The sequence below is a fragment of the Panthera pardus genome, unplaced genomic scaffold (genome assembly GCF_024362965.1).
Source record: "Panthera pardus isolate Hobbes unplaced genomic scaffold, ASM2436296v1 HiC_scaffold_15, whole genome shotgun sequence".
Classification (NCBI taxonomy): domain Eukaryota; kingdom Metazoa; phylum Chordata; class Mammalia; order Carnivora; family Felidae; genus Panthera; species Panthera pardus.
The window spans coordinates 41034908-41059515 of NW_026526710.1; the positions used below are offsets into that span (position 1 = coordinate 41034908).

At 43.5% G+C, this 24608-nt stretch overlaps 1 protein-coding gene across 3 annotated transcripts in view; it reads left to right on the top strand.

The window, feature by feature from the left end:
- Positions 1-24608, top strand: part of LAMA3 (laminin subunit alpha 3) — a 272359-nt gene that overhangs the window by 243590 nt on the left and 4161 nt on the right. For all 3 annotated transcript variants that reach the window (XM_019465535.2, XM_019465536.2, XM_019465538.2), the window contains 10 exons: positions 4143-4260; positions 4641-4781; positions 6647-6786; positions 7545-7676; positions 9173-9326; positions 13571-13740; positions 17516-17699; positions 19665-19805; positions 23307-23466; positions 23566-23696. In XM_019465535.2, coding sequence (XP_019321080.2) covers positions 4143-4260; positions 4641-4781; positions 6647-6786; positions 7545-7676; positions 9173-9326; positions 13571-13740; positions 17516-17699; positions 19665-19805; positions 23307-23466; positions 23566-23696 — 1471 coding nt within the window. The remainder of the gene's footprint in view (positions 1-4142; positions 4261-4640; positions 4782-6646; positions 6787-7544; positions 7677-9172; positions 9327-13570; positions 13741-17515; positions 17700-19664; positions 19806-23306; positions 23467-23565; positions 23697-24608) is intronic.

Here is a 24608-nt window from a genome sequence, read left to right on the forward strand (position 1 = left end):
AATTCTCGGAGGCAGCGAGGAAGCTACTGGTCAGTGGTTTGCATTTGTGCGGCGTTAGCAGAAGACCACGGGTAGCGATGTGGGTGCCAGTGAGTCAGGATTTACGAGGGAAGGGTAGTGGGCGATAATCAAAAAGAAGTCATTCTAGTCTTGGCTCAGCCACTAAGGAGCAGTGGGACCTTGAGTTAAGTCAGCACTCAGCCTTTCTTTGCCTTATCATCCCTATCCACTTATGAAATACATATGTGGAAAGGCACCTGGGTGGCTCAGTTGGTTAAGTGTCTGACTCTTTATTTCTGCTCTGGTCTTGATCTCGCGGTTTGTGGGTTCAAACCCCGTGTCGGGCTCTCTGCTCTGACAGGAGAGCCCGCTTCAGATTCTTCCTCTCTCTCTGCCCCTCTCCTGCTCACACTCTCACTCTTTCTCAAACAAACATACATACATACATAGATATAGTTATGCATATACAGATAAATGTACATACAGAATTTTTCTAGTAATTTTTCTAGTAATCTAGTAATAAATCTAGTAATCTAGTAATCTAGTAAGTCCTAGAGTTTTCCAAACAAGGGACTACTTCTTTTTCTGGGTGAGTTTATACTTTGAGTTTTTACTAAAATTGTAAGAACATCTGGGGCACCTGGGTGGCTCAGTCGGTTAAGCATCCGACTCTTGATTTCGGCTTAGGTCACGATCCCAGAGTTGTGGGATCGAGCCTTGAGTCAGCCTGCTTAAGATTCACTCTCTCCCTCTCCCTCTGCCCCTCCCTCACTCACTCTCTCATGCTCTCTCTCTCTCTCTCTCTCAAAAAAAAAAAAAAAAAGATCAAAAGAACATGGAAAATGTAAGAGATAGAAGACAGTCAAAAGAGTTCACTGGCCTTTTACTCCCTTGCAAATAAAATGCTAAGCAATATTGGCCATTTCTAGCCCTGCTTTATCCCTCTGGTGACATCTTTGATGGTCCAGAGAGTCTTGAATCTCCCTGTGATGGGGGCCACTGGGGGGCGGGTGGGCAGACAGGAATCCTACTAAGTACCCACACCCAAGCTCTGCGGGGCAGGCAAACAATCCGTCTAAAGGAGGGAGGTGTTCTGATTCCCACATAAGGGGAAGGCCCTTACAGACAGCAGCACTTAAACCTAGTTTGGAATGAACGAAGCCAGTTGAATCTCTAAATGAAGCAGCCCTGACCAAGAGGTTTTGTGAGTGCCCTGTTCTGTCCTCTCTCACTATAATGTATCCCCATGGGGGTGGGAGCCCAGATCTGGGAATGACTTGTTTAGGATTACAATCAGAAATCATAATCTGTTAATCCCATCTGCTTCCCATGAGAAGAGAAAATCACCCAGGTGATTCCAGAGGCTCTCAAGCAACAGGAAGTCTTTCCTGGGGAAAGACCTACACCATTGTGTTGGTGTAATAATAAACCATTAAAATGAAAATAGTAATTCTTTTTTTTTAGTGTTTATTTATTTTTGAGAGAGAGCATGAGCAGAAGAGGGGCAGAGAGAGAGGGAGACACAGAATCCAAGGTCGGCTCCAGGCTCTGAGCTGTCAGCACAGAGCCCGATATGGGGCTCGAACTCAAGAACCATGAGATCGTGACCCGAGCTGAAGTCGGCTGCTTAACCCAGGTGCCCCGAAAATAATAATTCTTAAAGTAAAAATCAAGGATCTATTGGACATTTACTCAGTACCCAGCACTACGTTTAGGATTACATTTGGCTCTTACTGCTCTGAAATCTGTCGACCACAGGTTTGGACCAGGTTGGTCTTTGTGAGTGGATTGGCCCACAGTGTGCATACATACCTCCGTGCGCTAACCCATTCATACAGCAGCCTGCACCCCTACACAGTCACATTCCTCTCGCAAGTGTGTTCAGCCTTTGTATCCTGGACTCAGCGTGGAATTCTAGGCCTTCAGATGAGCCAGAGTGCCAAGAACGCCTCGAAGAAGAGTGGAAATAAATCTTCCATCTTAACATCTCCGCTGCAGATAACTGTTCTGTAGAAAGAGTCTCCATTCTTCCAAGTGCTAGAAGTACACAAACAGTGTAAACGTAAAGAGCAAGGACCAGTGTGTGTGCCACACCGCTCAGGTCCCAGCACTGAGGTGGCCACTTTCCTGCCGCATGACCTCAATCAAGTTGCTTGACCTCCACATGCCTCCCCCTGCTACATCTGGAACACAGTCAGAGGATCTACCTGTCTCTTAGGGCGGGGTGAGGATTCAAAGTGGGTCGAAGAGTCAGCCAGGCAGGTGGTGAGAGCTCAGTAAATGTTAGAGAAGAAAATAGCTCCCTCGAAAGGTTCTGGCGGGGCTGGAATACTAATGCCTGACACAAGATAGGTGCTGCCTGTCCCCCGGCTGCCTTTCTTCTCCGCTTTGCTTTTCTGCTACCTTCTTCCTTCAACTTACACTTGATGGAAAGAAGGACCTCAGGGGATGGTGATGGGTCTAAACTGTGTGGAAACCCCACAGAGAATGGATTTTAAAATATGTGTAAATAGACAAGCTCCAGGAATGAATGCAAACTTTCTTTGTTTTCCAAGGCAAAAAGCCATCTTTATAAAATAATTAAGCTCAAGCTGCAATGCCAGCGAGGATTCATTTCTTCCTTTTCGTTCTAATGAAATTTAATTGTATGCATATTACATGTAGCTCAACTATTTATAATGACTTGAATAAAATGAATACAGATACCTTTCCACTTAGAAAGGTGAGCTGACTTAGGGATTTATAAGGAAATGAACCTTGGGGTTTTCTTAGTTACATCATTTGTTTAAGAAATGACAACTATTTGCCTGGACTCCAGTCAGTTCGTGTGTGTTAATGGTGTATGTGAAGTCAGCTCCAGACAGATCCAAAAGTCAAATCCAAGGGGAAATGCAAAAAAAAAAAAAAAAAAAAAGAAAGAAAAGAAAGAAAAAGGAGTGGGGAATGCCAAGTTAGCCACATAGGCAGAGTTGCTGCAGCAAGAAATTCCTCTCATTACGATGACTGTACTCAATATGGGGAGAGTTACTCACCCTGGCATCTCACGTGGAGTCCTTGCTCTATACTGGGCATCATTTGAGTATGTTACACATATTAACCCGCTTAAATTCATGACAACCTGATGGAAAAGATGAACATGTTCCCATCGTAGAAATGAGGATACAGAGGCACAGAATAGTTAGATCGTCTGCTCAAACCACAGGGACAGGCCTTGAACCCAGGCAGTCTGGGTGCAGAGCCCTCAGTTCCAGTGCAGCAGAATACGCCTCCCACACTCTCACAACTGCATGCCACACCCAGTGCCCAGCAATTCCAGTGCATTCACTTTTTGTTGTTGTTGTTGTCGTTTGTTTATTTATTTACTTTTGAGAGACAGAGCACAAGCCGGGGAGAGGCAGAGAGAGAGGGAGACACAGAATCCGAAGCAGGTTCCAGGCTCTGAGCTGTCAGCCCAGAGCCCAACACAGGGCTTGAACCCATGAACTGTGAGATCATGACCTGAGCCCAAGTTGGACGCTTAACTGACTGAGCCACCCAGTCAGTCCCCATGAACTTGTTTAATCCTCACAGTGCTTTCCATTGTTCTGGCCTGGCATCAATTCAATACCAAGCCACATTTTTCATCATTGACTAGAACACAAATGTAACAGTTTGTTTCTACTGAGTTAACGGTGACTAACTTAAAAGTGGATAAAAAAAAAAAGAGCTAAGAGTTTTCTAGAGCATTCTCGGGTCTAATAAGTGACTTCTTTATTAATATATATTTATATAATATTGATAGTATATTAATTTGTTAATATACTTCCTATTCACCATGTACCACCATTACTCTGGAAGGGGAGTGGGCAATTCTAGATCTTGTACATTTTCTGTCTCTATACTTTTTGAGGGCACTGGCCATTCTTCTGTCAACACTATCATGTTTATTCTTAAAGCTGAGAATGCAGAATCACACTGAAAGGAAGTAGATTTTCTCAGCTTCACAAAATAAGTAGTGTTACAGAAATCCCATGAGAACAGACACCCGTAAAATAAATACCTGTTTATGGATGAAAAGTAGCAGACAAAGTAGAGAGTTTCAGCTCTAATTCTCAGACAAGCCTGGTCTGGTACACCTCTTCCTTTTTTGTACCCCAAATCAGGTTTAACATTTCTACACCTGCTTTCCGAGGCTGCATGAAAAATCTGAAGAAAACTACTGGTGTTGTTAGGTTGAATGACACTGTAGGAGTAACAAAGAAGTGCTCAGAAGACTGGAAGGTGAGTACTGAAAACCTTGTAGAAAAGTACTGCTCCCCAACCAACCCATCTTTGGTATTCATTTACACATCAACTTTTGAGTCTCCCAGTAGCACACAGTATTATGATGAAATGGTTCATTTATACTCCCTACATATTTGCAAGATACAGAACGCCTGCAGGTTTGCAAGCTAAATTTGTAGGAAAAAAGGAATACCGACTATACACACAAAAACGCAGACGATTGGTAGATTATCATGCAGAAAAGCAAACTCTGTTTTTTTCCCGAGGCAACATAAACCACATTAATCAGCTCAGGTGAAGTGACATAGAATAAGATACTGGATTTCAGCCATGAAATGATTCCAATGCCAATAATGTATTCTGTGTTTGCCTTTCAGCTCGTGCGATCTGCCTCATTCTCCAGGGATGGACAATTGAGTTTCACCAATTTGGATTTGGCTTTTCCCAACCACTTCCAGGCCTCCTTTGGATTTCAGACCTTTCAACCCAGTGGCCTATTATTAAGTCACCAGACAGAGGTATGAAATATTGCATGAATACTGAATAAGATTTAAACCCGACTCAAAGTTTGATGTCAAAAACAGTAGAGAGATTTTGAAGGTAAATTAACTAGGCATTTTATCCATCATCACAGGGTGAAGGACATTGTATATTTCAACCACGGAGGTTATTGTTCTTCCTGGGACAAGTCCTAAAAGAAAAAAGGCTTAGGAAGTACATTATGGTTTACAGAATTGAATTTATATGTATTCACGGACCCATTTTCATTTCTCTTGGGTTTATTTTAGGAGTTAATGTGAATTATACTGTTACATGTAATGATGTAGCTTAAAGTTTTAGATCTAAGAAAAAATCAGAATATATCCCCACTATTCTTTTTTGATTCTACAAAAGATAGTTCTTCAGATTCCTTTTTTGCATCATCAGCTAGTTGTACAATATTTACATCTGGGGAATAAGGTCCTTTGCTCTTTGTTCATGTACAACAGCAGGACAGAATTCTCTTCAGCAAGAAGGTACCCTCTGTAGATTTATAGGGTTTCACTCGTGTTGTTATACAGGGGTAGAAGTCAACTAATAGGCAGAAATCCCCTCGTAGAATGAGGAGGGTGTTTAAAATAGAGGTAGAAGTAGAATACTGACATTCTTGGATTTGTTTCTTCAGGATTGTCAACACAACACAACACAACAGGCATCCAACATTTGTTGAAAGACAGAATGGTAGCTGACTCTCTGATTCTGTGGCTATATCATATTAGAAGGTCTCTTTTCTTGTGATATAGTTGCTCAATCAGCCTTTAGAGATCTTTTTTTTTAACTACCCCCTGAAGAAGCACGTACCAGCATTTTTGACTGCAAGAATGCCCTTTCTATCAAAGTAGGATGATATGACCTAGTTCTTTTGACACCCGACATTTGTTTCCTTTGCTGAGGATAGAGATACTGAGTATACAGTATACAAAACGGTCGAAAGCCAGCGTAAGAGTTGACTTAGCAAAAGAGGAGATCAATCCTAGACCTAGAAATCCTAGAAATATCCTAGGAACATTGCCCTCAACTTCATAATGGGTTAGCTAAGAAATACATATAAACTGGCATTCTTTTATCCAATTTATAATGAATAGTACCAACTGAAAAAATCAAAATATAAAGCTGACAATGGCTACAACCACATGCTGGAAAAATTGTTTTAGCCTAAAAGCTCATTATTGAAAATTGCAAAAAAAAACCCAAAAAACAAAAAACAAAAAACCTGTACATGGTAGAAAAAAAAACAACAGGAAAATTCAAATGACAACTACCGACTCTACACATATTTTTAAATTAAAAATCCACAGAAAGAATCTAATCATCTTGCCAAAATTTAGATCTGCAGAGTTTGATGTCAGAAAATTGAACCTCCTTGAAATTATGACCAGAAAATAAAAAATTCCTAATGACTAAAGAAAAGATATCATTGTTACGATCATATATGGAAAAACAGTTGATGAATGAAACCTTCATCACACGATTGAGGAAAGAGTTGATCCTGATGAAAATAACATAAGCACATTGAAAATAGAAATAGAAAAATTTAGAGATGGCTTAACTATTTTGTGTAATTGATGGAGAAGTTAAATTGGTTTATGAATGTAGTTCCATAAAATGCTTTTGACAGATTCATCAGTGTTTAAACAATTTGGATAAGACTTTTATATTCATAAACACGGAGTCAAAATAATCAAAAATAATCTTTAGCTCAAAATAGCAAAGTCAAAACATTTGGGTCAAACCCACCTGACTGTTTTATGCATGGTTTTGATCAGAAATTCAGTATTGATACACCTGTAATCTTGAAATAGAAATTAATGACATTGACGGGCATATGCTGTGATGATTTCAGGCAAATAACCTGCAGGTCACCCTGGAAGATGGTCACATTGAACTGAACACCAGGGATGGAAGTAGCCCCATTTTTAAATCCCCCCAGACGTACACGGATGGTTTGCTGCACTACGTATCTGTAATAAATGATGACTCTGGGTGAGTGGAATGGCCCTTCTGCCAGAGCTCTTGAGACTTTTATTTCGTTTAATGGAATTTTCTAGTATCTTTTTTGTGAAGCATGTGTCCTTGAGGCTGACACTGTTTTCCTAGTAAGATTTGCCTTCTTCCTGGTTCTGGATCAATTTCCTCATAAAAAAAAAAAAAATCAATCAACCATGGGATGGATGTACAAATTGTGGTATATTCAAAATGCAGGAGTGAAACGGGTAACAAGCAAAAAGATCTACCACTGTGTGGGGTGACATGAGTGAACTTCCCAGTGTACTTCCCAGTGTTCCCAGTGAAAGAGGCTGCACGTAAAAGAATCATCTCCTATGATTTCATTTCTATAAAATTCAAAAACAGGCAAAATTAATTTCTTTTCTCAGTATTCAGGATAGTGGTCATACCCTTGGAGGGAGAGAAGCAAGCACAAGGCAGGGTTCCTGGGTGCTGGTCTGTTCTGCTTCTTTATCTGGGCCCTGGTATCATTGGTATATTCACGTTGCAAAAAATTCACTGAGCTGTTCACAGGATATGTGAACTTCCTATACGTATAGAATACTTTAACAAAAATCTGTGCCAGAGAAATACATGGAAAAAAATGTAAGTGCTCTTTAAAAATAAATCTGGTCTAACAAGTTACTTTAGGTTAAAGATACTGAGTCTGAATCGAAGACAGTAAGTTGACCACATGATGAGAAACGTTTCTTCCCTGCAGTTCTCACTCTTGTTTTGTCTTCCTCCTTTTCCAGACTCCGGCTTCTCATTGATGACCAGCCTCTGAAGAATAACCACAGGCTAAGACACTTGTCAAATTCCCAGCAAACCCTGCGTCTGGGCGGAAGTCACTTTGAGGGTTGTATCAGCAATGTTTTTATCCAGAGGTGCGTCCTTTCCTGTGTGTGTGGCTGTGGGTGTGAGAGCCACCTGCCTACAGGGAGGGCATCTCCTTGCTCTGGTAGCACAGCTGGATGTGTCACCACGTGCTGCACCAGGCCCTCATTCCACAAACTTGCCCATGCCTTCTTAGACAAGATACACACGTTAAAAACAAACCACCTCCCACAAAAACTTCCCTGCCTCCCTTTGTGGGAGCAGCTTTGGCATATAACCTTGGAAAAGGTCTAATCAAAATTAATTTTTGGATGATGGCCCTGAGAATTTTCCAAACTGAAATTTCACTTCATTTGAATCAAGACTGCACGTTTGATTTAATCAGAATCTGTCCCATTTTGGGGGCTGATAGCTTGCATGGGCCAGTGTACTTCTGGGAAACCAGACCACCATACTGTCAAACTCAAATGTGTCTCTCTAGAGAGAGAGGAGCCTGGTGCTAGCGTGCAAATGTTTAGATGTTCTTTTCTTTTGATTCAAAATAATCACCTTATTTTTATTTTATTTTTTTATTTATTTTAATTTTTTTTAATGTTTGTTTATTTTCGAAGGAAAGAGAGACAGAGTGTGAGCAGGGGAGGGGCAGAGAGAGAGAGGAAGACACAGAATCTGAAATGGGCTCCAGGCTCTGAGCTGTCAGCGCGGATGCTGACGCGGGGCTCGAACTCACAAACCGTGAGATCGTGACCTGAGCTGACGTCGGTCGCTCAATCGACTGAGCCACCCAGGCACCCCATAAGTTTATTTACTTATTTTGAGAGAGAGAGAGAGAGAGAGAGAGAGAGAGAGAGAGAGAGACAGCACACAACCCGGGGAGGGACAGATAGAGAGAGGGAGAGAGAGAGTCCCAAGCAGGCTCTGTGCCATCAGCACAGATGATCACTTTTAGATAAAAGGCAAAGCCCTGCCCAGGGCAGAAGGGGATCCCAGGACTGGTAAGGAAACTCAGGCAACCTGTTGGAAGCTCGGGGGCTCCTATTTTCCATCAAGGCTCAGACACCAATCACAAGATAAAGCAGATTTATCTGTGAGACTCCCCTACACAAGTGCACAAGATAAAAAGCCTTCTACAAACTCACTTCTAAGGTTCCTGATGTCCACCATCACTCTAGATCATCGACACCCACCTTTCTCCTCTCTGCATATTTCATGTTCATATTTCTAGATGACACCTGTTCCAAAGAAAGAGCTGTAGTATACTGGCTTTGCCCCAGCCCTAACCATTTAAGTGAATACAGTTTCTCAGGCCTTTCTGCTGGCAAGACACCGTGCTGGGTATTTTAGGGAATGCAGACATGGGTAACAGCACATCCTCCTTTTCTGAGCCCAGTGCCTCCTCTAGACACAATGTACAGGTAGGAGAGGAAAGTTTACCTAGAAACCATGACAGTAAGAATGTGTATTCTTAAAGCAAGTTCTCGTGCCAGTGCATCTTCCTTGAGATGTCAGAGTTTGGCAGTGGTTTTCTTTTCTGCCCTCATTCCAGGCTCTCAGAGAGACCTGCAGTCCTGGACTTGGCCAGTAAATCTACCAAGAGAGGTGTGTCCCTGGGAGGCTGCAGTTTAAATAAACCACCTTTCCTCATGTTGCTTAGAGGTTCTACAAGGTTTGACAAAGCCCACACTTTCAGTATCAACCAGGTAAGTGTACCCTACACTGGCTTTTGCTTCTCCCCAGAGGATTCTCGTGAGCGATTCCTACCCCACATGAGATGTTGGGGAAAGGGCTGGGGTGGTGTTAGGGGTGCAGATCACCTGATCCCTTGGTGGTCAGTGCCTCCAGGAAGTGGGATTGATAGGTCATCAACAATTGGATTATGCCAAAATGTGGAAAAGGTTTCCGTTTTAGCTTTTAGTTTTGTATCTTGATGAAAATTTGGCAATTTTTTGTAGACAGAACAAATTGAATCTCCGGTTTCTCAATTCCTATACACAATGTCTCGCTCTTTTGATATTCCTGTTGTGTACCCAACAGGTATAGTGATTTTCTCTAGAATACAAGGGTCATGCCCCTTCCCCTCCCCATAGACAACCCTCCACCCTGGCTCTTAAGACAACATAAACACATGCACCCAGGCCTTGCCAATACCAGTGTGGTTTGACCTTGACTGCACACTGGAAACATCTGGGGAGCTTTTAAAATCCCAGTGCTTGGGTTGCATCCCACCTAATTACATCAGATGCTCTTGAAATAGGTCCAAGTGGCAGGAGTTTGTAAAGCTTCCAGGTGATTCTACTGTGCAGCACTAAGGCTGAAAGGAAGTAAAATCTCGTTTGGAGGAGCAGAAGCATTGTAATGAATTGGACACAGCATTAGGACTTAAACAATTCCTTGCTGTGGCCGAGGTCAACACTATGACCTCCCCGTGTCTGAGGTTACAGTTAATATGATTAATGGGTATTAGTGAGCACCTCCTATGCACCGGGCATTGCGCTAAGCTCTTTAAGTGGCTTTTCTTACTACATCTGCAAGTAACCTTGTGAGGGATGTATTATTACTGTACTTCTATATGACCATACTACAGTAATAGTACAAAGCAAGTATATTACTAGCCACATCTTACAGAAAAAGATGCTGCAGTTTAGAAAGATAAGCAATTTTCCCAAGCTCCCACAGATAGAAGGTGCAGTAGGAATTCAAAACCAGATAGCTTGATCCCACAGCCTGCACCCTCCTAAGAGCAATGTGCTTCTGTTCAGCACACTTTTCTCTCAACGTCAACCCCCATGCTACTTGTCTGCCAATATTTCCCTTGCTGCACGGTGATTTGGAGAAGTTGAATAATAGTCCATAATAAGAAACGTTTTATGCTACTACGAAGAAATATATTTTATAGAGGGTAGTCATTTTGCTGATATGAAAACAACATCTTTAGGACTGCTCCATCAGGAATGAAATCATATATTCATTTTTTTTTCATTGTAAGGCTGAGAGTTACTGAGAGGCTAAATTAACACAGTGATGGTAGAGATGGAGAGAAGGAAAGGGGTTCAAAGCTATTTAGAAGATAGAATATACAGGACCCAGATGATAATTGAATGTGGACGGCAAGGGAGAGGCAGGAGTTAATGTAATTCTGAGACATCTAGTCCGGGTTATTGGATGGGTGGAGATGCCATTTCATGGACATAGAAGAAGGACAAGTATTTGGAGGAAAAGAGACTGGGTGGAGTATATTGTATATTGAGTGACAGGTGCCTGGAGGACATCTACAGAGAGAAAGCCATCAGGGACTGTCTCTGAGTGGGCCTCAGTGGATGGGGGGCAGAGGCTGGGTCCACCGATGCGGGAGCCGCCAGTGAATATGCTGTATTTAATTGTGCCTCTGTTCTGTGCAAGCCCCCAGATTTGACGGAATAAGACATTAATTTTGCCTCCAAAAGCTCAATAATAGAAAGAAAGCAACAAAGCTTTGTGGTTAAGTACTAGAGTTGGGGGTCAGACTTACTGGGTTTACACCAAGCTTTACCACATATTAGGTGTGTGGCCGTGAATGATTATTTAACCTCTCAGCGGGTCTATTTCCTGAAACACAAATGCAGATATATAAAGTAAGATCTCCTAGTGTTGTTGTGAGGGTTAAAAGAGGTGCTAAACATCCAACATGTAGAAAAGTGCCTGGCACATGGTAAGCATGTGATAAATATCGGCTGTTATTATTATACACACTAATAACCTCAGTGAAAACAAAAAACGTGCAGCAGGCAGGAATTTCCCTGCCCCACAAATCAGGGGGGTTCTTCTGGAGGAGGTGACACACGAACTGGGTCTGGAGCACGGGTTGGATTTAGACAAGTAGATGTTGCTTTGCACGAGCAGAAGCCCGAAGCCAGGAGGCAGGATGTGGGTGTAACTCGGGTGCGTGACACTTCCCGTACATCTCTCTGATCATCACCAGTCTGCGTACTATCTCTTTCGGTTCTCACCACACCCCTCTGAGAGCAGAATAAAATGCCAGCTCTACAGGTCAGGAAACGGAGTCTCAGAGAGGTTTTAAAAAAAAAAAAAAAAAAGGCAACTTGCCCAAGAGCACCCAGTCAGTACACGGTAGACTCAGAATTCAAACTTAGAGCTGTAGACCTTAAAGAATGTTCTCTTCAGACCACATCCTGTGGCCTCTACAGGGTTGGAAAGCTTGGTGAACAGGGGAAATTGGGTGGAGGAAGGGGAGTGACAGAGGTAAGCTCAGAATTCCACATTTGAGCCCCATCAGGGATAGGATGACTTAATGTAATTTTGACATTTTTCTGTAGTCAACATGAAGCCTTTGAAAGGATTGCTTTAAACCATGTTTAAAGAGTAACAGGCAGCAGCCTGTGGGATGGTTTGATGAGGGAAAGTTCTATAGACAAGGAGTCAAACTGGCAAACTACTGACAAAGTCCAGGCAAGAGAGTCAGGAGTCTGGCTTTCAGGGCAGAGGGACTGGGAGTGGCAGTTGTGTCACAGAAATGAAGTAGGACATGGAAACTGAACTCAGGGAATAGGCAAGGGAGGTGGGTGTCCATGATGGCCAACATGTAGGGCCTGGGTGCCTTGAAGGAGGTTGGTGCCATTATGAGAAGGAAGAGTTGGTGACAAAAGGTATTTATGAAAACTGTTCATCTCGATGTTACTGCTATTGCCACACAAAGAAGACTCAGGGAGGGAGCGAGGCCCCAGTAAGGAAGCTCCATTAGGATCCAGGGTGGGCTGGATGTGAAGCGGTTTTAAGCAATTCATTTAACTCTCTGGTGGGTATGATTGCCCATCTCCACTCACCAATGTGTAAACACAAAACGTTTTAAATAAGTGGTATCGAGTTTCTATTCCAAACACCCTGTCCAGGAATCAGGTCCAGGAGGGTAACCTGATCTTGGAGGAATTTAAATTTTTTTGGAAGCCTTTAGCCGTTAGCTCCAAAGTAAAATGGTTTACGATAAGAAGATCTATAGGGTCACGTAATGGACAGTTCAGGGACAGGTAGTGTTTGAGGCCTGGCCCATCTCAGCTCCATCCTGCATAGTTCAGGGCTTCATATCCTCACGGGATAATGCTCAGCACCAGACCCATGGATCAGCTCGTCTTTGTTAGCAAAGACGTATTTCTCAGAGGCCCCATCCCCTGTTTCCCCTCAAGGTTCATTGTCCAAGAGGGAGGTCACATGTTCATTCCTCAACCTGTCCCTGGCACAGCAAATCCCCGCCCTTCACTTTGACAAATAGAGAACCCAGTGGAGCACCGGGTCTTGTGGGGACTGTGGACACATGATTGCAATCTGGGCTCCACAGAGCAGAGAAAATGGGGAGAACAGCTGGAGAGTCTCAGTTTCTAACAATTTTTCCATCCCTACTTGATATTTATTAGTTATTTTTTGGCATTAAAACTCAGTTCTGTTCAAAAGCTCAACGTGTCATCTAGCCTAGGACACATTTCTGTGCGTAGGTCAATTCTGACTAACGTGGAGACAGGCCATGCCTCCCTCCCCACCCACACCTTCTGGTTCTTGCTCTCTGTTTCTTTCACTGTCCTGCTGCACAAACCCAAATGAATGGCTCCAAGGAGAGGTGGTAGGCTGGTGGCTCCGTGTCCTACTGGCTGGCATGGCATGGCATGCTGCTGCCAAATGCTGGCTCTCTCAAGGGACATGACGATTATTCCACAGCTCCATGGAGGGGAGGGACTCTGGATACCCTCGGGTCCGAGGTGCAGCAGCTGTCAGGAAAGAGACCAGACTTGTATTGGATGGGAAGAACATGCATCCTCCCCGAGGATGAATTCATCTCTATTGAATTAATCTCCTAGGATCACAGTAAAAACTGCGAGAGGCACTTAGCAAGATAAGTATTCTTTACTCTTCCCCCTGATGATTAGCTGTCCTCAGTTTTTGCTTCTCTCCCTGGCAGCCATTGCAGGACACACCAGCGGCCTCCCCAAGGAGCATGGAGGTGTGGCGAGAGGCCCAGTCTTGCCGGCCACCTCCCCGGGCCCAGGCCAGTCACGGAGCCCTCAGGTTTGGGGACCGTCCCACCAGCCACTTGCTCTTCACGATTCCCCAGGAGTTGCTGGAACCCAGGTATTTGTTAATTTTCCTGCCCCCACACCAACTCAGAACCTGACTCGACAGTTGTGCCCCGGAGCAGGCTAGCCAGCGGGACACCATGCACCTGTCCCTAATGAAGCGGCACCACCACTTCTGTGAAAGAAGGTGCTGGCCCCCACGGGACAGGGAGCGTGACTGCCCGAGCGTGCGCCCTCCCCGCAGCCGGAACACACACACGGTGGGGGCTGCTCGGTGGCCAAAACAACCCTCCCAACCCCCAGCCAGCCCTGGTGGAGGATTGACGGTGTTCTAAAAATAAGACTGACACTTCTTTTCGAAGCTGCTATTTATTTCTGTTATAAATCACCTTTCTTGTCTGCATTCTATAGTCAGAGAAAAATAATCCTTTTAAGTAGACTCAGTGCCAGATAGATCATATTTAGAGACCACTTTTGGACTTCTTGTGCTAACAAGTCGCATCACTTTTGGGGAGGAGGAAGTGAAGACATATTAATTATGTTGGATAAAAGTAGGAAAACAAGGTTTGCCATTTTCATATGATTCAGAGACATAAATAACAAGGTGCCACAATTCTGTGATGGTTTATGTCCAGAAGCAGAATTTCCCAAGGGTCAAAAAGGCCTGGCTTTGAGACTGAGGTTCAGTCCCCACTCAGCCACTTGCTGGCTGTGTGACCTCGGGCCATTTGCCAGTTCGGTCCTCTGGGATGCACGTTCAAGATGGGATTAGACGTGCAAGAGATGTATTGTTCCTGTGGGAGATAAAGGTGGAGGGAGGGGGGCTGGCAGGGAGAGCCTTCGGCTGAGACGGGAATGGCGCCGTTAACCATGGGGCAGCAGCAAAGCAAAGGTCACCCCTTAGAAGAGTTGAGCATAAATGGCCTGGCTCTAGTTTTGCTGCTGAGCTCAGTTCTTGGCTGGGAGTCATCCATATACCACTGCAGACCTGAGGGCACGGCAGAGGGGGACTGCCAGCCACCGCACCCCCACAGCACGTTCACTCTGGAGATTGGAGTAGCAAATCCGCGGACACCATAGGCTAGAGTTCAGCTTCTTTAAGCCTCAGCTTTCTCTCCGTAAACTTGGCATCATTATGCTTGTCTCGCATGTTTTTGCAAGTTGCTTCATCTCTTTGAATCTCCATTTTCTCATCAGCTAAATGTTGATAATGCTTTCTTTGCAGGGAGGAGACGTAGTAGCTTGCAAGGGGCTGGCCCTCACATACTCAATAAGCAAAGTGTACGATTCACAGGCAGATGTGAAGGCCGGAAAAGGGAAGGGTGGAGTTTGGAAGGAGAACCCTATGCCAACAGCTCCCCAACTCCAGCTGGGATCCCTGATTTGCAAGAACTGTGCTAGTGGAGACAAAGAAGTGGGGTCCCACTCAGTTATTAGCCCTTCCCGGGGCTACCTGTCGGGAGGAAGCCCCCACTCCCGCTGACTGTGCCCTTGGCCAAGCTGAGCTTAATGACCATGATCTCTGTGCAGATGCTCCCGGCCTCCCCTCCCACCTGCGTGGGCTCGGAGGCTTCTCTACCAGCCCTGCCCTCCCCTCTCCCTGCAAAGCCCCCTTCTGTCTCACATCTTCTCTCTCATCACGTTCAGTGTGGTGAGTCCTCTGGCTTCTTCTGAGGATTTGACCCCAGCACCTTCCCTTGCAACACTAAATTATATGTAATAAATGGGAAAACAAACATTTTTAAAGGGAAAGTGGAAAAAAGTAATCATTAGCAGATGTAACTTTTGAATTATATTAGTCTCAAATATTCTAGCAATCGGAGTGTATTTCCAGGATGCTACCAGTCCAGAATATGGGCTCTTCCATCGTTCTCATTCTAATTTATATCCTGGCAATTTTTGGCCTCTCCTTTAAAATGCTGCACCACTATTTTATCCTTGTGACGAATGCATAAAAATGCCACTTTGCTCCCTGCCTTATTCTCCTATCCACCAGCAATGAAGCGTCATAGCTACAGTATCATATGCTGGGATTTGAATATAGTACCGTCTTTTTTGGGTGTTAGTCAGTTAGCCTTTTATGAAAGAAAGCTGCTTTAAGAAATAACTCTGAAAAGCAAATGTCAAGTCTGATAACCAAGCCCACATATGTAAAGTACTTTAATTCTGTAGCAAGTTCGAATATCCTCCTTAAATTGGCTAACCCTCATTCTCTAAACCTCCGCACGCAGCTACACCAAGAGAAATATTGAGCGGTGTCACCATCTGGTTGGTTTAATTTAACAAATATAGATTTCTTTTTCATTTTGAAGAACATCACCCTCAAGGAAACTTGCTAATCTGAAAAATTAAAGCATCTCAGTGTTTGCTCAACCTCACAGTATTAAAAAGCAAAGAGAAGTAACAGTGTCATTTTTTTCTTCCGCTTCCTGGTTCTGCCTCTGAGTTTTCCATTTACCATTTCATTCAGCTATTCAGTTAACTGTTCAGTTCAGCTGAACTATGTGTTGACTGCCCGCTGTGTACAAGGCACTGGAGATAGAGCTTCAAGCAGGAGAGACCTAGTTCCTGCCCTCTGTCTGGGTTGCGCTTAGACATAAACCAAAAGGAGTGGATGATGACAGCCTACTGGTAACCTGCGTCCTCCACCACCTTGTCACGCTGCACTTTCAGGTACCCCTGTCAGTGCACCTATGCGTCAGAAACAGCTAAGAATGAAACATCCATCATTGTGTTCCCAGTGCCCACCGCAGGGCCTCATACATACTACACTCTCATTAAATATTGTTGGATGAATGAATAAATGGGCGGATGGGTGGGTGGGTAAGTGAGTGAATGTGAGTTCTCCTGCAAAGTTAATCTTGCTCAACCAGATGTGCATATGATATGTAACCATCATGCAAAGGAATATTCACTTTCACTCTTTGCTTTTACTGCATGATGCTTGCTTAATTCCTGTTCCATTGGAGCTGGGATATTAAGGTCCAAGAAACATAAAGGTGGATGGGAGAAGGTGGGTCTGTACTTGCCCGCCTCTGTGTTAAATATGTCTAACAGAAAGAAAATGCTTACCTGATGCTTAAATCAAATCCTTGTTACTCAGATTACTCCCCCCCCCACACACACACACACAACTTCCCCTTACAATGTTCCACTCCTTGCACATGTACAAAATAGAATGATATTCACTGGGTTAAAAAGTTACTGGCTGCTAAGTGAAATGAGCTGTTAGTCACAGAAAGGCGAATGCTGTGTAATTCCACTTATGTGAGAGACCTCAGTAATCAAATTCAGAGAGACAGGAAGTAGAATGGCGGTCACCAGTGGTACAGAGGACAGGGAATGCAGAAGTGTTGTTTGCTGGGTACAGAGTTTCAGTCTTGCAAGGTGAAAAGAGTTCTGGACACTGGTTGCACAGTCATGCGAATGTACTTAATGCTACTATACACTTTATAAAGGTTGAAATGGCAAATGATGTATATAAATTACCATGATTTGTTTAAGTGCGGATTTTTTTTAAACAGTAGGGCATCTTCGTTCTTGCCATATGCTGGAGCTTACACCACCGTCTAGGTTTGCCCTAGAGTTTGCTCATTATTCCCCAATATAGTAAGAAAATTATACATAAAACTTTTAATAGCTGGGCTACAATGGCTTTTAAAACTTTCTAAAGAAATAGGTCATTTAATCAGTACATGCCTTAGTTCATGCATTTGAATCATGGGGGTTTGGGTGTCTGTGCCTCATCCCCTCTCCTGGCTTCAGGGACTCAGAAGAACACTAAACACGTCTATTCTCCTTCTTTGCCTTTTGCTTTATTTTCCTGACAGGTCACTGTTTGCTGTGGACGTGCGGACAGCCTCCTCCAGAGGGCTCGTGTTTTACACGGGCACTAAGAGTTCCTATATGGCTCTTTATCTTTCAAAGGGACGACTCATCTTTGCTTTGGGGGCAGAAGGGAAAAAGCTGAGGCTCAAAAGCAAAGAGAAGTGCAATGATGGGAAATGGCACACGGTAAGACCTGGGGCTGTGTGAGCCCCTCCCCTTGCTACAGAATTCACTATGGAGTACCTGGAAAGGAGTGTCCACATTCTGCCAGCCACAGAAGCACAGTGCTGGGAGAGCCCGTGTGGCCGGAGGCACTGGGCACCCCCATGTCTTCGCACAGGAAATGGCTGCATGTGCTGGGCAAGGATGTTGTGCACGGATGCCTCAGTGCCCAGATGGGCTTTACTGACCACTTCTTCGGGGTCCTCGCCCTTCCTCCCTGGGCTGTGTCCCCTACCCCCTTCCCACCCCTGCTTCCTGGACAATTTCCGTCTGTCAAGACCATGTCTGGGTGTCCAGGCCCCTCTCTGAAATGCCTTCTGGATAGCACAAGCTTAAAGACTGAGATCTCTAGCATTCCAGATCTTCCCTGAAGGCATCCAGATTTGAAGAAAAATTCAATTTAAGACAAAAGGGACCTTTTTTTTTTTTTTCCTGATGAGGGAACTAGAACTCAAAAAACGTAAGCAGCTTGACAAGTTATATTGACTTAGTCTTTCAACAAATATTTAATGAGCTGCCATCCTAGAGCACACAAACAAATATACCCGATATAATGTCAGATATTGGTAAGTGCTCGGAGAAAGCATTAGAGCAAGGTAAGGAAGTGGCTGAGTGTGGGGACAAACAAATATACCCGATACAATGTCAGATATTGGTAAGTGCTCAGAGAAAGCATTACAGCAAGGTAAGGAAGTGGCTGAGTGCGGGGACTATTTCAGATAGGGTAGTAAAGCAAAACTTCCTTTGGGAGGTGACAGTCCCTTGAAGTTATAGAAAGGGTGATCCAGGCAGAGGGAACAGCAAGCCCAAAGACCCTGAGATAGGGATCAGTTGAGTGAACAGAACAGAAAGGATAAGAGATGGGATTCAAGAATGAGGCAGGGCCCAGATCATACCAGCTTTGAAACCAAGGTGAGGACTCAGATTTTATTCTGAGTGTCTCTGACGCTTCTGAAGAATATTAAACTAAAAAAGGACCATTGCATGAACAAATGTATATTTTCAAAGCTGCCTTTAGCTTGAAGAGATGAAGTGGGGGTAAGCATGGAAGTAAGGCAGCCAGATGGACGCTACTGCCTTTGCTTCAAGAGGCCTCCACGATCGTGGATAGAAGTGCACTGTCCAGGATGTGCTCTGAAAACCGAGAGGGTTTGCTGGTGGATTGCACGTGGAGTGTGAGAGAAAGAGGAGTCAGTATCAAGTCCTGTGATTTGGGGCCAGCAGTTGGGTCAACAGAGGGGCTGGTACTGGGACGCAGGAGCTGTGGCTGGGGAAGGAGCATTTTAGAGCTGGGGAAGAGGACGGGTTCTGCTGTGAACATCCTTGGGGTGAGTTGCCTGTCAGACATTCAAGCCCAGCTGTCAGTAGACAGGTGGAGAGGCCAGAGGTCACAGCTGGGAGTATAAGTTGGGGAGTCATTAATGAATAGTCTTGTAGCCATGAGATGGCAGGGTCCACCCCAGAAATTTAGCAAAGAGTTTAAAATGTGTGCTCCCTTTTAGTAAAGAAGTAGCCACTGGCCCCTTGCTCCAAGAGCCGTGTGGAAGGGAGATGTTTCCCTTCTTAGCTCTGCACAAACTATTCCTTCCCCTTTGTTGCCTGGGTGTGCCTTCATTTATACTCCTGTGGCTCTTTATTTGTTTCTCTCTTGCATAGGTTTCTAGATCAACTGTATCTTTTTTAGTAGTTGATTTTCAAGGAATCCTTTTTTTCAAATTTCACTTTTCTAGCTTACTCTATTCAATATCCACCATAATCTCACAAAATGGTGATGATGATGACAATATTAGGGAGAAAATTTTCTAATTTTTTAAAGCTCCTTGAAGAAAAAGAAAAACATTGTTTAAAAAATGTGCTGTGACCAATAATAAAATACATCACCAATTGTCAAAGATAAAAAATGATTAATTTATCTTCTTTACTCTTAAGGTGGTGTTTGGGCAAGATGGAGAAAAGGGGCACTTGGTTGTGGATGGTCTGAGGGCCCAGGAAGGAAGTTTGCCTGGAAATTCCACCTTCGGCCTCAGAGCACCAGTTTACCTGGGATCACCTCCCTCATGGAAACCAAAGGTAAATATTTATGTTTCACCAACACACAAAAGATGCTCAGCATCACTCATCATCAGGGAAATGCAAATCAAAAGCACAATGAGATATCCCCTCACCCTTGACAGAAAGGCTGTTATCAAAAAGACAAGAAATAACAAGAGCTGGTGAGGAAATGGAGAAAAAGGAACTCTCACGCACTGTTGTGGTGGGGGCGGGGGGGGGGGAATGCAAACTGGAACAGCCACCATAGAAAATAGTGTGGAGGTTACTCAGAAAATTAAGAAGAGAAATACTGTGCAATCTAATAATTCCACTGCTGGGTATTTACCCAAAGAAAACGAAGACACTAATTTGAAGAGATCTATGCACCCCTATGTTTATTGCAGCATTATTTACAATAGCCAAGATATTGGACACAGCCCAAGCATCCACTGATAAATAAATAGATGAAGAAGTGGGACATATATACAATGAAATATGACTCAGCCATAAAAAAGAATGAAATCTTGCCATTTGTGACAACATGGCTGGACCTAGAGGCTATTTTGCCAAGTGAAATAAGTCAGACAGAGAAAGACAAATATCATATGATTTCACTCGTATGTAGAATCTTAAAAAAAAAAACCAAAACAAATGAATAAACAAGCAAAAAAGAAATAAACTCATAAATATAGAGAACAAACTGATGGTTGGCAGAAGTCGGTGGGGTGGTGGGGACCGGGGGAGGGTGGCAGATGGGCCAAATAGGAGAAAGGAATTAAGAGGTACAAACTTCCAGTTGTAAAATAAATAATTCACCAGGATAAAAAGTACAGCATTGGGAACCTGGTCAATAATATTGTAATAACTTTGTATGGTGACAAATGGTAACCACACAGCATGGTGAGCATTTCATGCCAAAAACAGTCGTGCTTCAGAACTGTATATAAAAATAATTCACCTTATAATATAATCATGAAAGTGGTTAGAAGGTACAAACTTCCAGGGGCACTTGGGTGGCTCAGTGGGTTAAGAGTCCTACTTTGGCTCAGGTCATGATCTCACGGCTCTTGGGTTCGAGACCTGTGTCAGGCTCTGTGTTGACAGCTCAGAGCCTAGAGCCTGCTTCAGATTCTGTGTCTCCCCCTCTCAATGCCCCTTCCCCACTCACATCCTCTCTCTCTGTCTCCAAAAAATAAATAAACATTAGAAAAAACATTTTTTAAATGAAGGTACAAACATCCAGTTATAAAATAAATAAAATGAATAAGTCTTGGGATATAAGGCATGGCGACCACAGTTAATAGTTAATAATACTGTATTCTATATTTGAAAGTTGGTGAGAAAGTAAATCATAAAAGTTCTTACCATAAGAAAAAAAAAGTTTGTAATTATGTGTAGTGATGGATGTTAATTGGACTTATTATGGTATTCACAGCACTAATTATATATAGAATCACTATGCTGCACACCTGAAAAAAATATAATGTTATATGTCAATTATATCTTAATTAAAACATTTTAATAGGTAATCATTATAATTATATAAGATATTCAAGAATCTCAAAATACTTTAAAATTTTCTTTTAATGTTTATTTATTTTTGAGAGAGAAAGAGACAGAGTGTGAGCAGGGGAGGGGCAGAGAGAGAGGGAGAGACAGAATCTGAAGCAGCCTCCAGCATGTCATAAAGTAGTGTTTTGCTTTATTATATATTATACATATATACATGCATATTATATATTATATACATATACAATACATGTATAATACATATATATTATACATATATGTACTGTATGTATTATGTATATGTATAATATGTACTAAAGTTATATATAATTGCCATATATTAATACTACATATAATATTCTATAATATGCATTATATAATGAATATTATATGATATATAATATATATGTGATATATTGTATAATACATGCATAATATATAGCATTAATTGCTAAGGAGAATCCTCAATGTAAATGTTTGCTTTTCTGTAACCTCTGTATGTAACTATTTCCCTCTCAGAGAAATCACAGGATGGGGTAGCTATTCAAGAGCACAGTATGGATATTCTTTTGTCCTGGATAAGTCATAGTCAGCATCCTAATCTATGGGACAGTCTGTAGTACCCCATTTATATCATTCTTAGGAACCAAGTTTCTTTTTGCAACATCCCCTCCACCCGAGGATGCAAACCACGGGTTACTCTGCTCCACATCGTTTCAGAGGGCAGGCAACATCCAGTCATTGTCTGCCTCTGAGTACCACAACCTGCAGTCGCCCTTAGGGATTCAGTGTTGGGCGATGGCCTTCCCTGCAGAGTCTGAGCTTGGTTTCAGATACAGGCTCTTCATTGCATAAGGTGGTAAATTTTAAGAAACTAAGAATTTCATAGGGAGTCCAGTCAGTAGTTTATTGTTGACACTGACACCATATGCATCCCTAATATCACCATGTCTTAAAATTATCACATAGTGCATCTGTTGTGTAGGATTCCAGGGTCCTAAAAGCATTTATTTTGGAAGGGAGTCTAAGGATTTTATTCAGTGATTCTTCAATTTTTTTTTGAAAAAAATTTTAAAAGTTACAGTCTTTTGGGGCACCTGGGTGGCTCAGTCAGTTAAGCATCTGGCTTCGGCTCAGGTCACGATCTGGCAGTTCGTGGGTTCGAGCCCCTCATTGGGCTCTCTGCTGACAGCTTGGAGCCTGGAGCCCGCTTCGGATTCTGTGTCTCCTTCTCTTTCCGTTCTTCCCCCACTCATGCTCTGTCTCTCTCTCAAAAATAAATTTTAAAAAATTTAAAGAGGAAAGGTAGTCTTTCTTCCCAGGAAAATGCACATGCAGAGAGCATCTGCTATATAATTTAAGAGATCACAGAACCCTGGAGGTGCACACAGGGGCCCTAGGTGAGGAGCCCTTGTTCCAGGCCACCTCTGGGTGCTCCATGCATGCCCACTGATGCTATGCCTTGTGTCTTATTTTAACTCCACAGCATTCATGATTTGTTGGTGGTGCACTGAGCCCAACAATTTAGGAAGCTTTTTTGCACTTTATTATTTTTGGAATGTTTTGGCCTCTTTTTCAGTCAGCTGCCCTGCATTAAGCAATCGCATAGGCTCATCAAACTCTAAGAAGTGGTTTGTACCTGCAAAGAGACAGTGATATCTATATACTGGGAGGCGGAGATTTCCCTTGTTGTAGCCCTGTCATGTGGACCAGGGTCAGGTCACTGACCAGCACTAGCTAGCGACCTCCACTGCCCTTGCCCCTTGCATACATACCACTTGGTGCCCTCAAACTTTGGCCTCAAACTTCGGCCACCCACCGGACGTCTGGTATCCAGGGTTTTCTAGGCAGTGTGAGCAGGGAGCCAAATGCAACAGTCAGGCCCACCTGACTCTCTGAAGCAGGATGGATGAATTCCGCCCCCCTCAAACCCCTTTGGCAGACAGTTGCCCTGCCTTTAACCTTGGCTGCCCATATGTCTCTGGGAGTTGTGGCTTAATAAAGTTTGCTTTCTCTTCTGCTTGGTTGCAGAGCCTCCCCCCAAACAGCTTTGTGGGGTGCCTGAGGAACTTTCAGTTGAATCTGAAACCCCTAAACACCATTGCTGCAAGCGTTGCTGTGTCCCCCTGCTTGAGTGGCTCTGTGGAGAAAGGCATTTATTTCTCCCAAGAAGGAGGTCATATCATCCTGGGTAAGGGGCAATTTGGAACAGTTTATGTCTTTGAGTCTGAAGAACTCCGTCCTTTTTCTTGAATTACGATGTTTTAACTGTTTTACTTTCTTTTGGAAGCTAACTCTGTGTTATTGGGGCCGGAATTTAAGCTTGTCTTCAGCATTCGCCCAAGAAGCCTCACTGGCATCCTAATGCATGTCGGAAGTCAGTCCGGGAAGCACCTATGTGTTTATATGGAGGCAGGAAAGGTGCGTACAGTTTGATGACAGCGGGGGGACGGGATCTATGGGTTTGCATTAGGACCACATTCATTTCTGGAGACCACAGTAGGTGGAGTTGTGACGGAGTGGGATCCAATCTTGTTTTAAGAGACCTGACTTCAGGGTCGCCTGGGTGGCTCAGTTGGTTAAGCATCTGATTCTTGGTTTCAACTCAGGTCACGATCTCACAACTTCATGGGTTTGAGCTCTGGGTCCCGGCTCTGCACTGGCAGTGTGGAGCCTCCTTGGGATTCTCCATCTCCCCACCCCTCTCTGCCCTTCCTCCTCTCACGCTCTCTCAAAAAAAAAAAAAAAAAAATAGGGACCCGACTTGAGGGCTAACTTACTATTTTCCTTTAACAAATCATTTGGTCATTGTGTTTCCTGTTCATCATCTTGGGCTGAATTCTAACTGCACCACTTAGTTATATGGCCCTGGAGAAGTTACTTCACCTCTTTCAGACTCTGTCTGTCTTTAAAATGTGGATAATAATGTTTATATCTCAGGGCTTTTGACAAGAGAATAGCAACTATGATACGCAATAAATGTTCATTTTTCTCTCCTCCCCTTCACCCTTGTCATATCTCTACTTTTATTCATAAGGGCAGCACCAGAACTCATGAGATAGTTGTTCTCACCAGCTGTCTACACGATGTCATGCCCACGCCCACGGGCTGGTATCCACTGAATCAGTTTCAGATTTCCCTTATGCTCCCTAGACCACTCACCAGCCTATCTGGTCCCTGCAGCCAAGCTGGCCCCGGGTCTCTCCGCTCCAGGCTTCCTTTGGCTTAAAGGGATTCCTCCTTCAATGGACACTTCTGCTGCTTCATCCTGCCCGTCACTCGGGGGCCTGGCCAATACCCTAGTTTCACCACCAGGTTATATCCCTTTCCTTT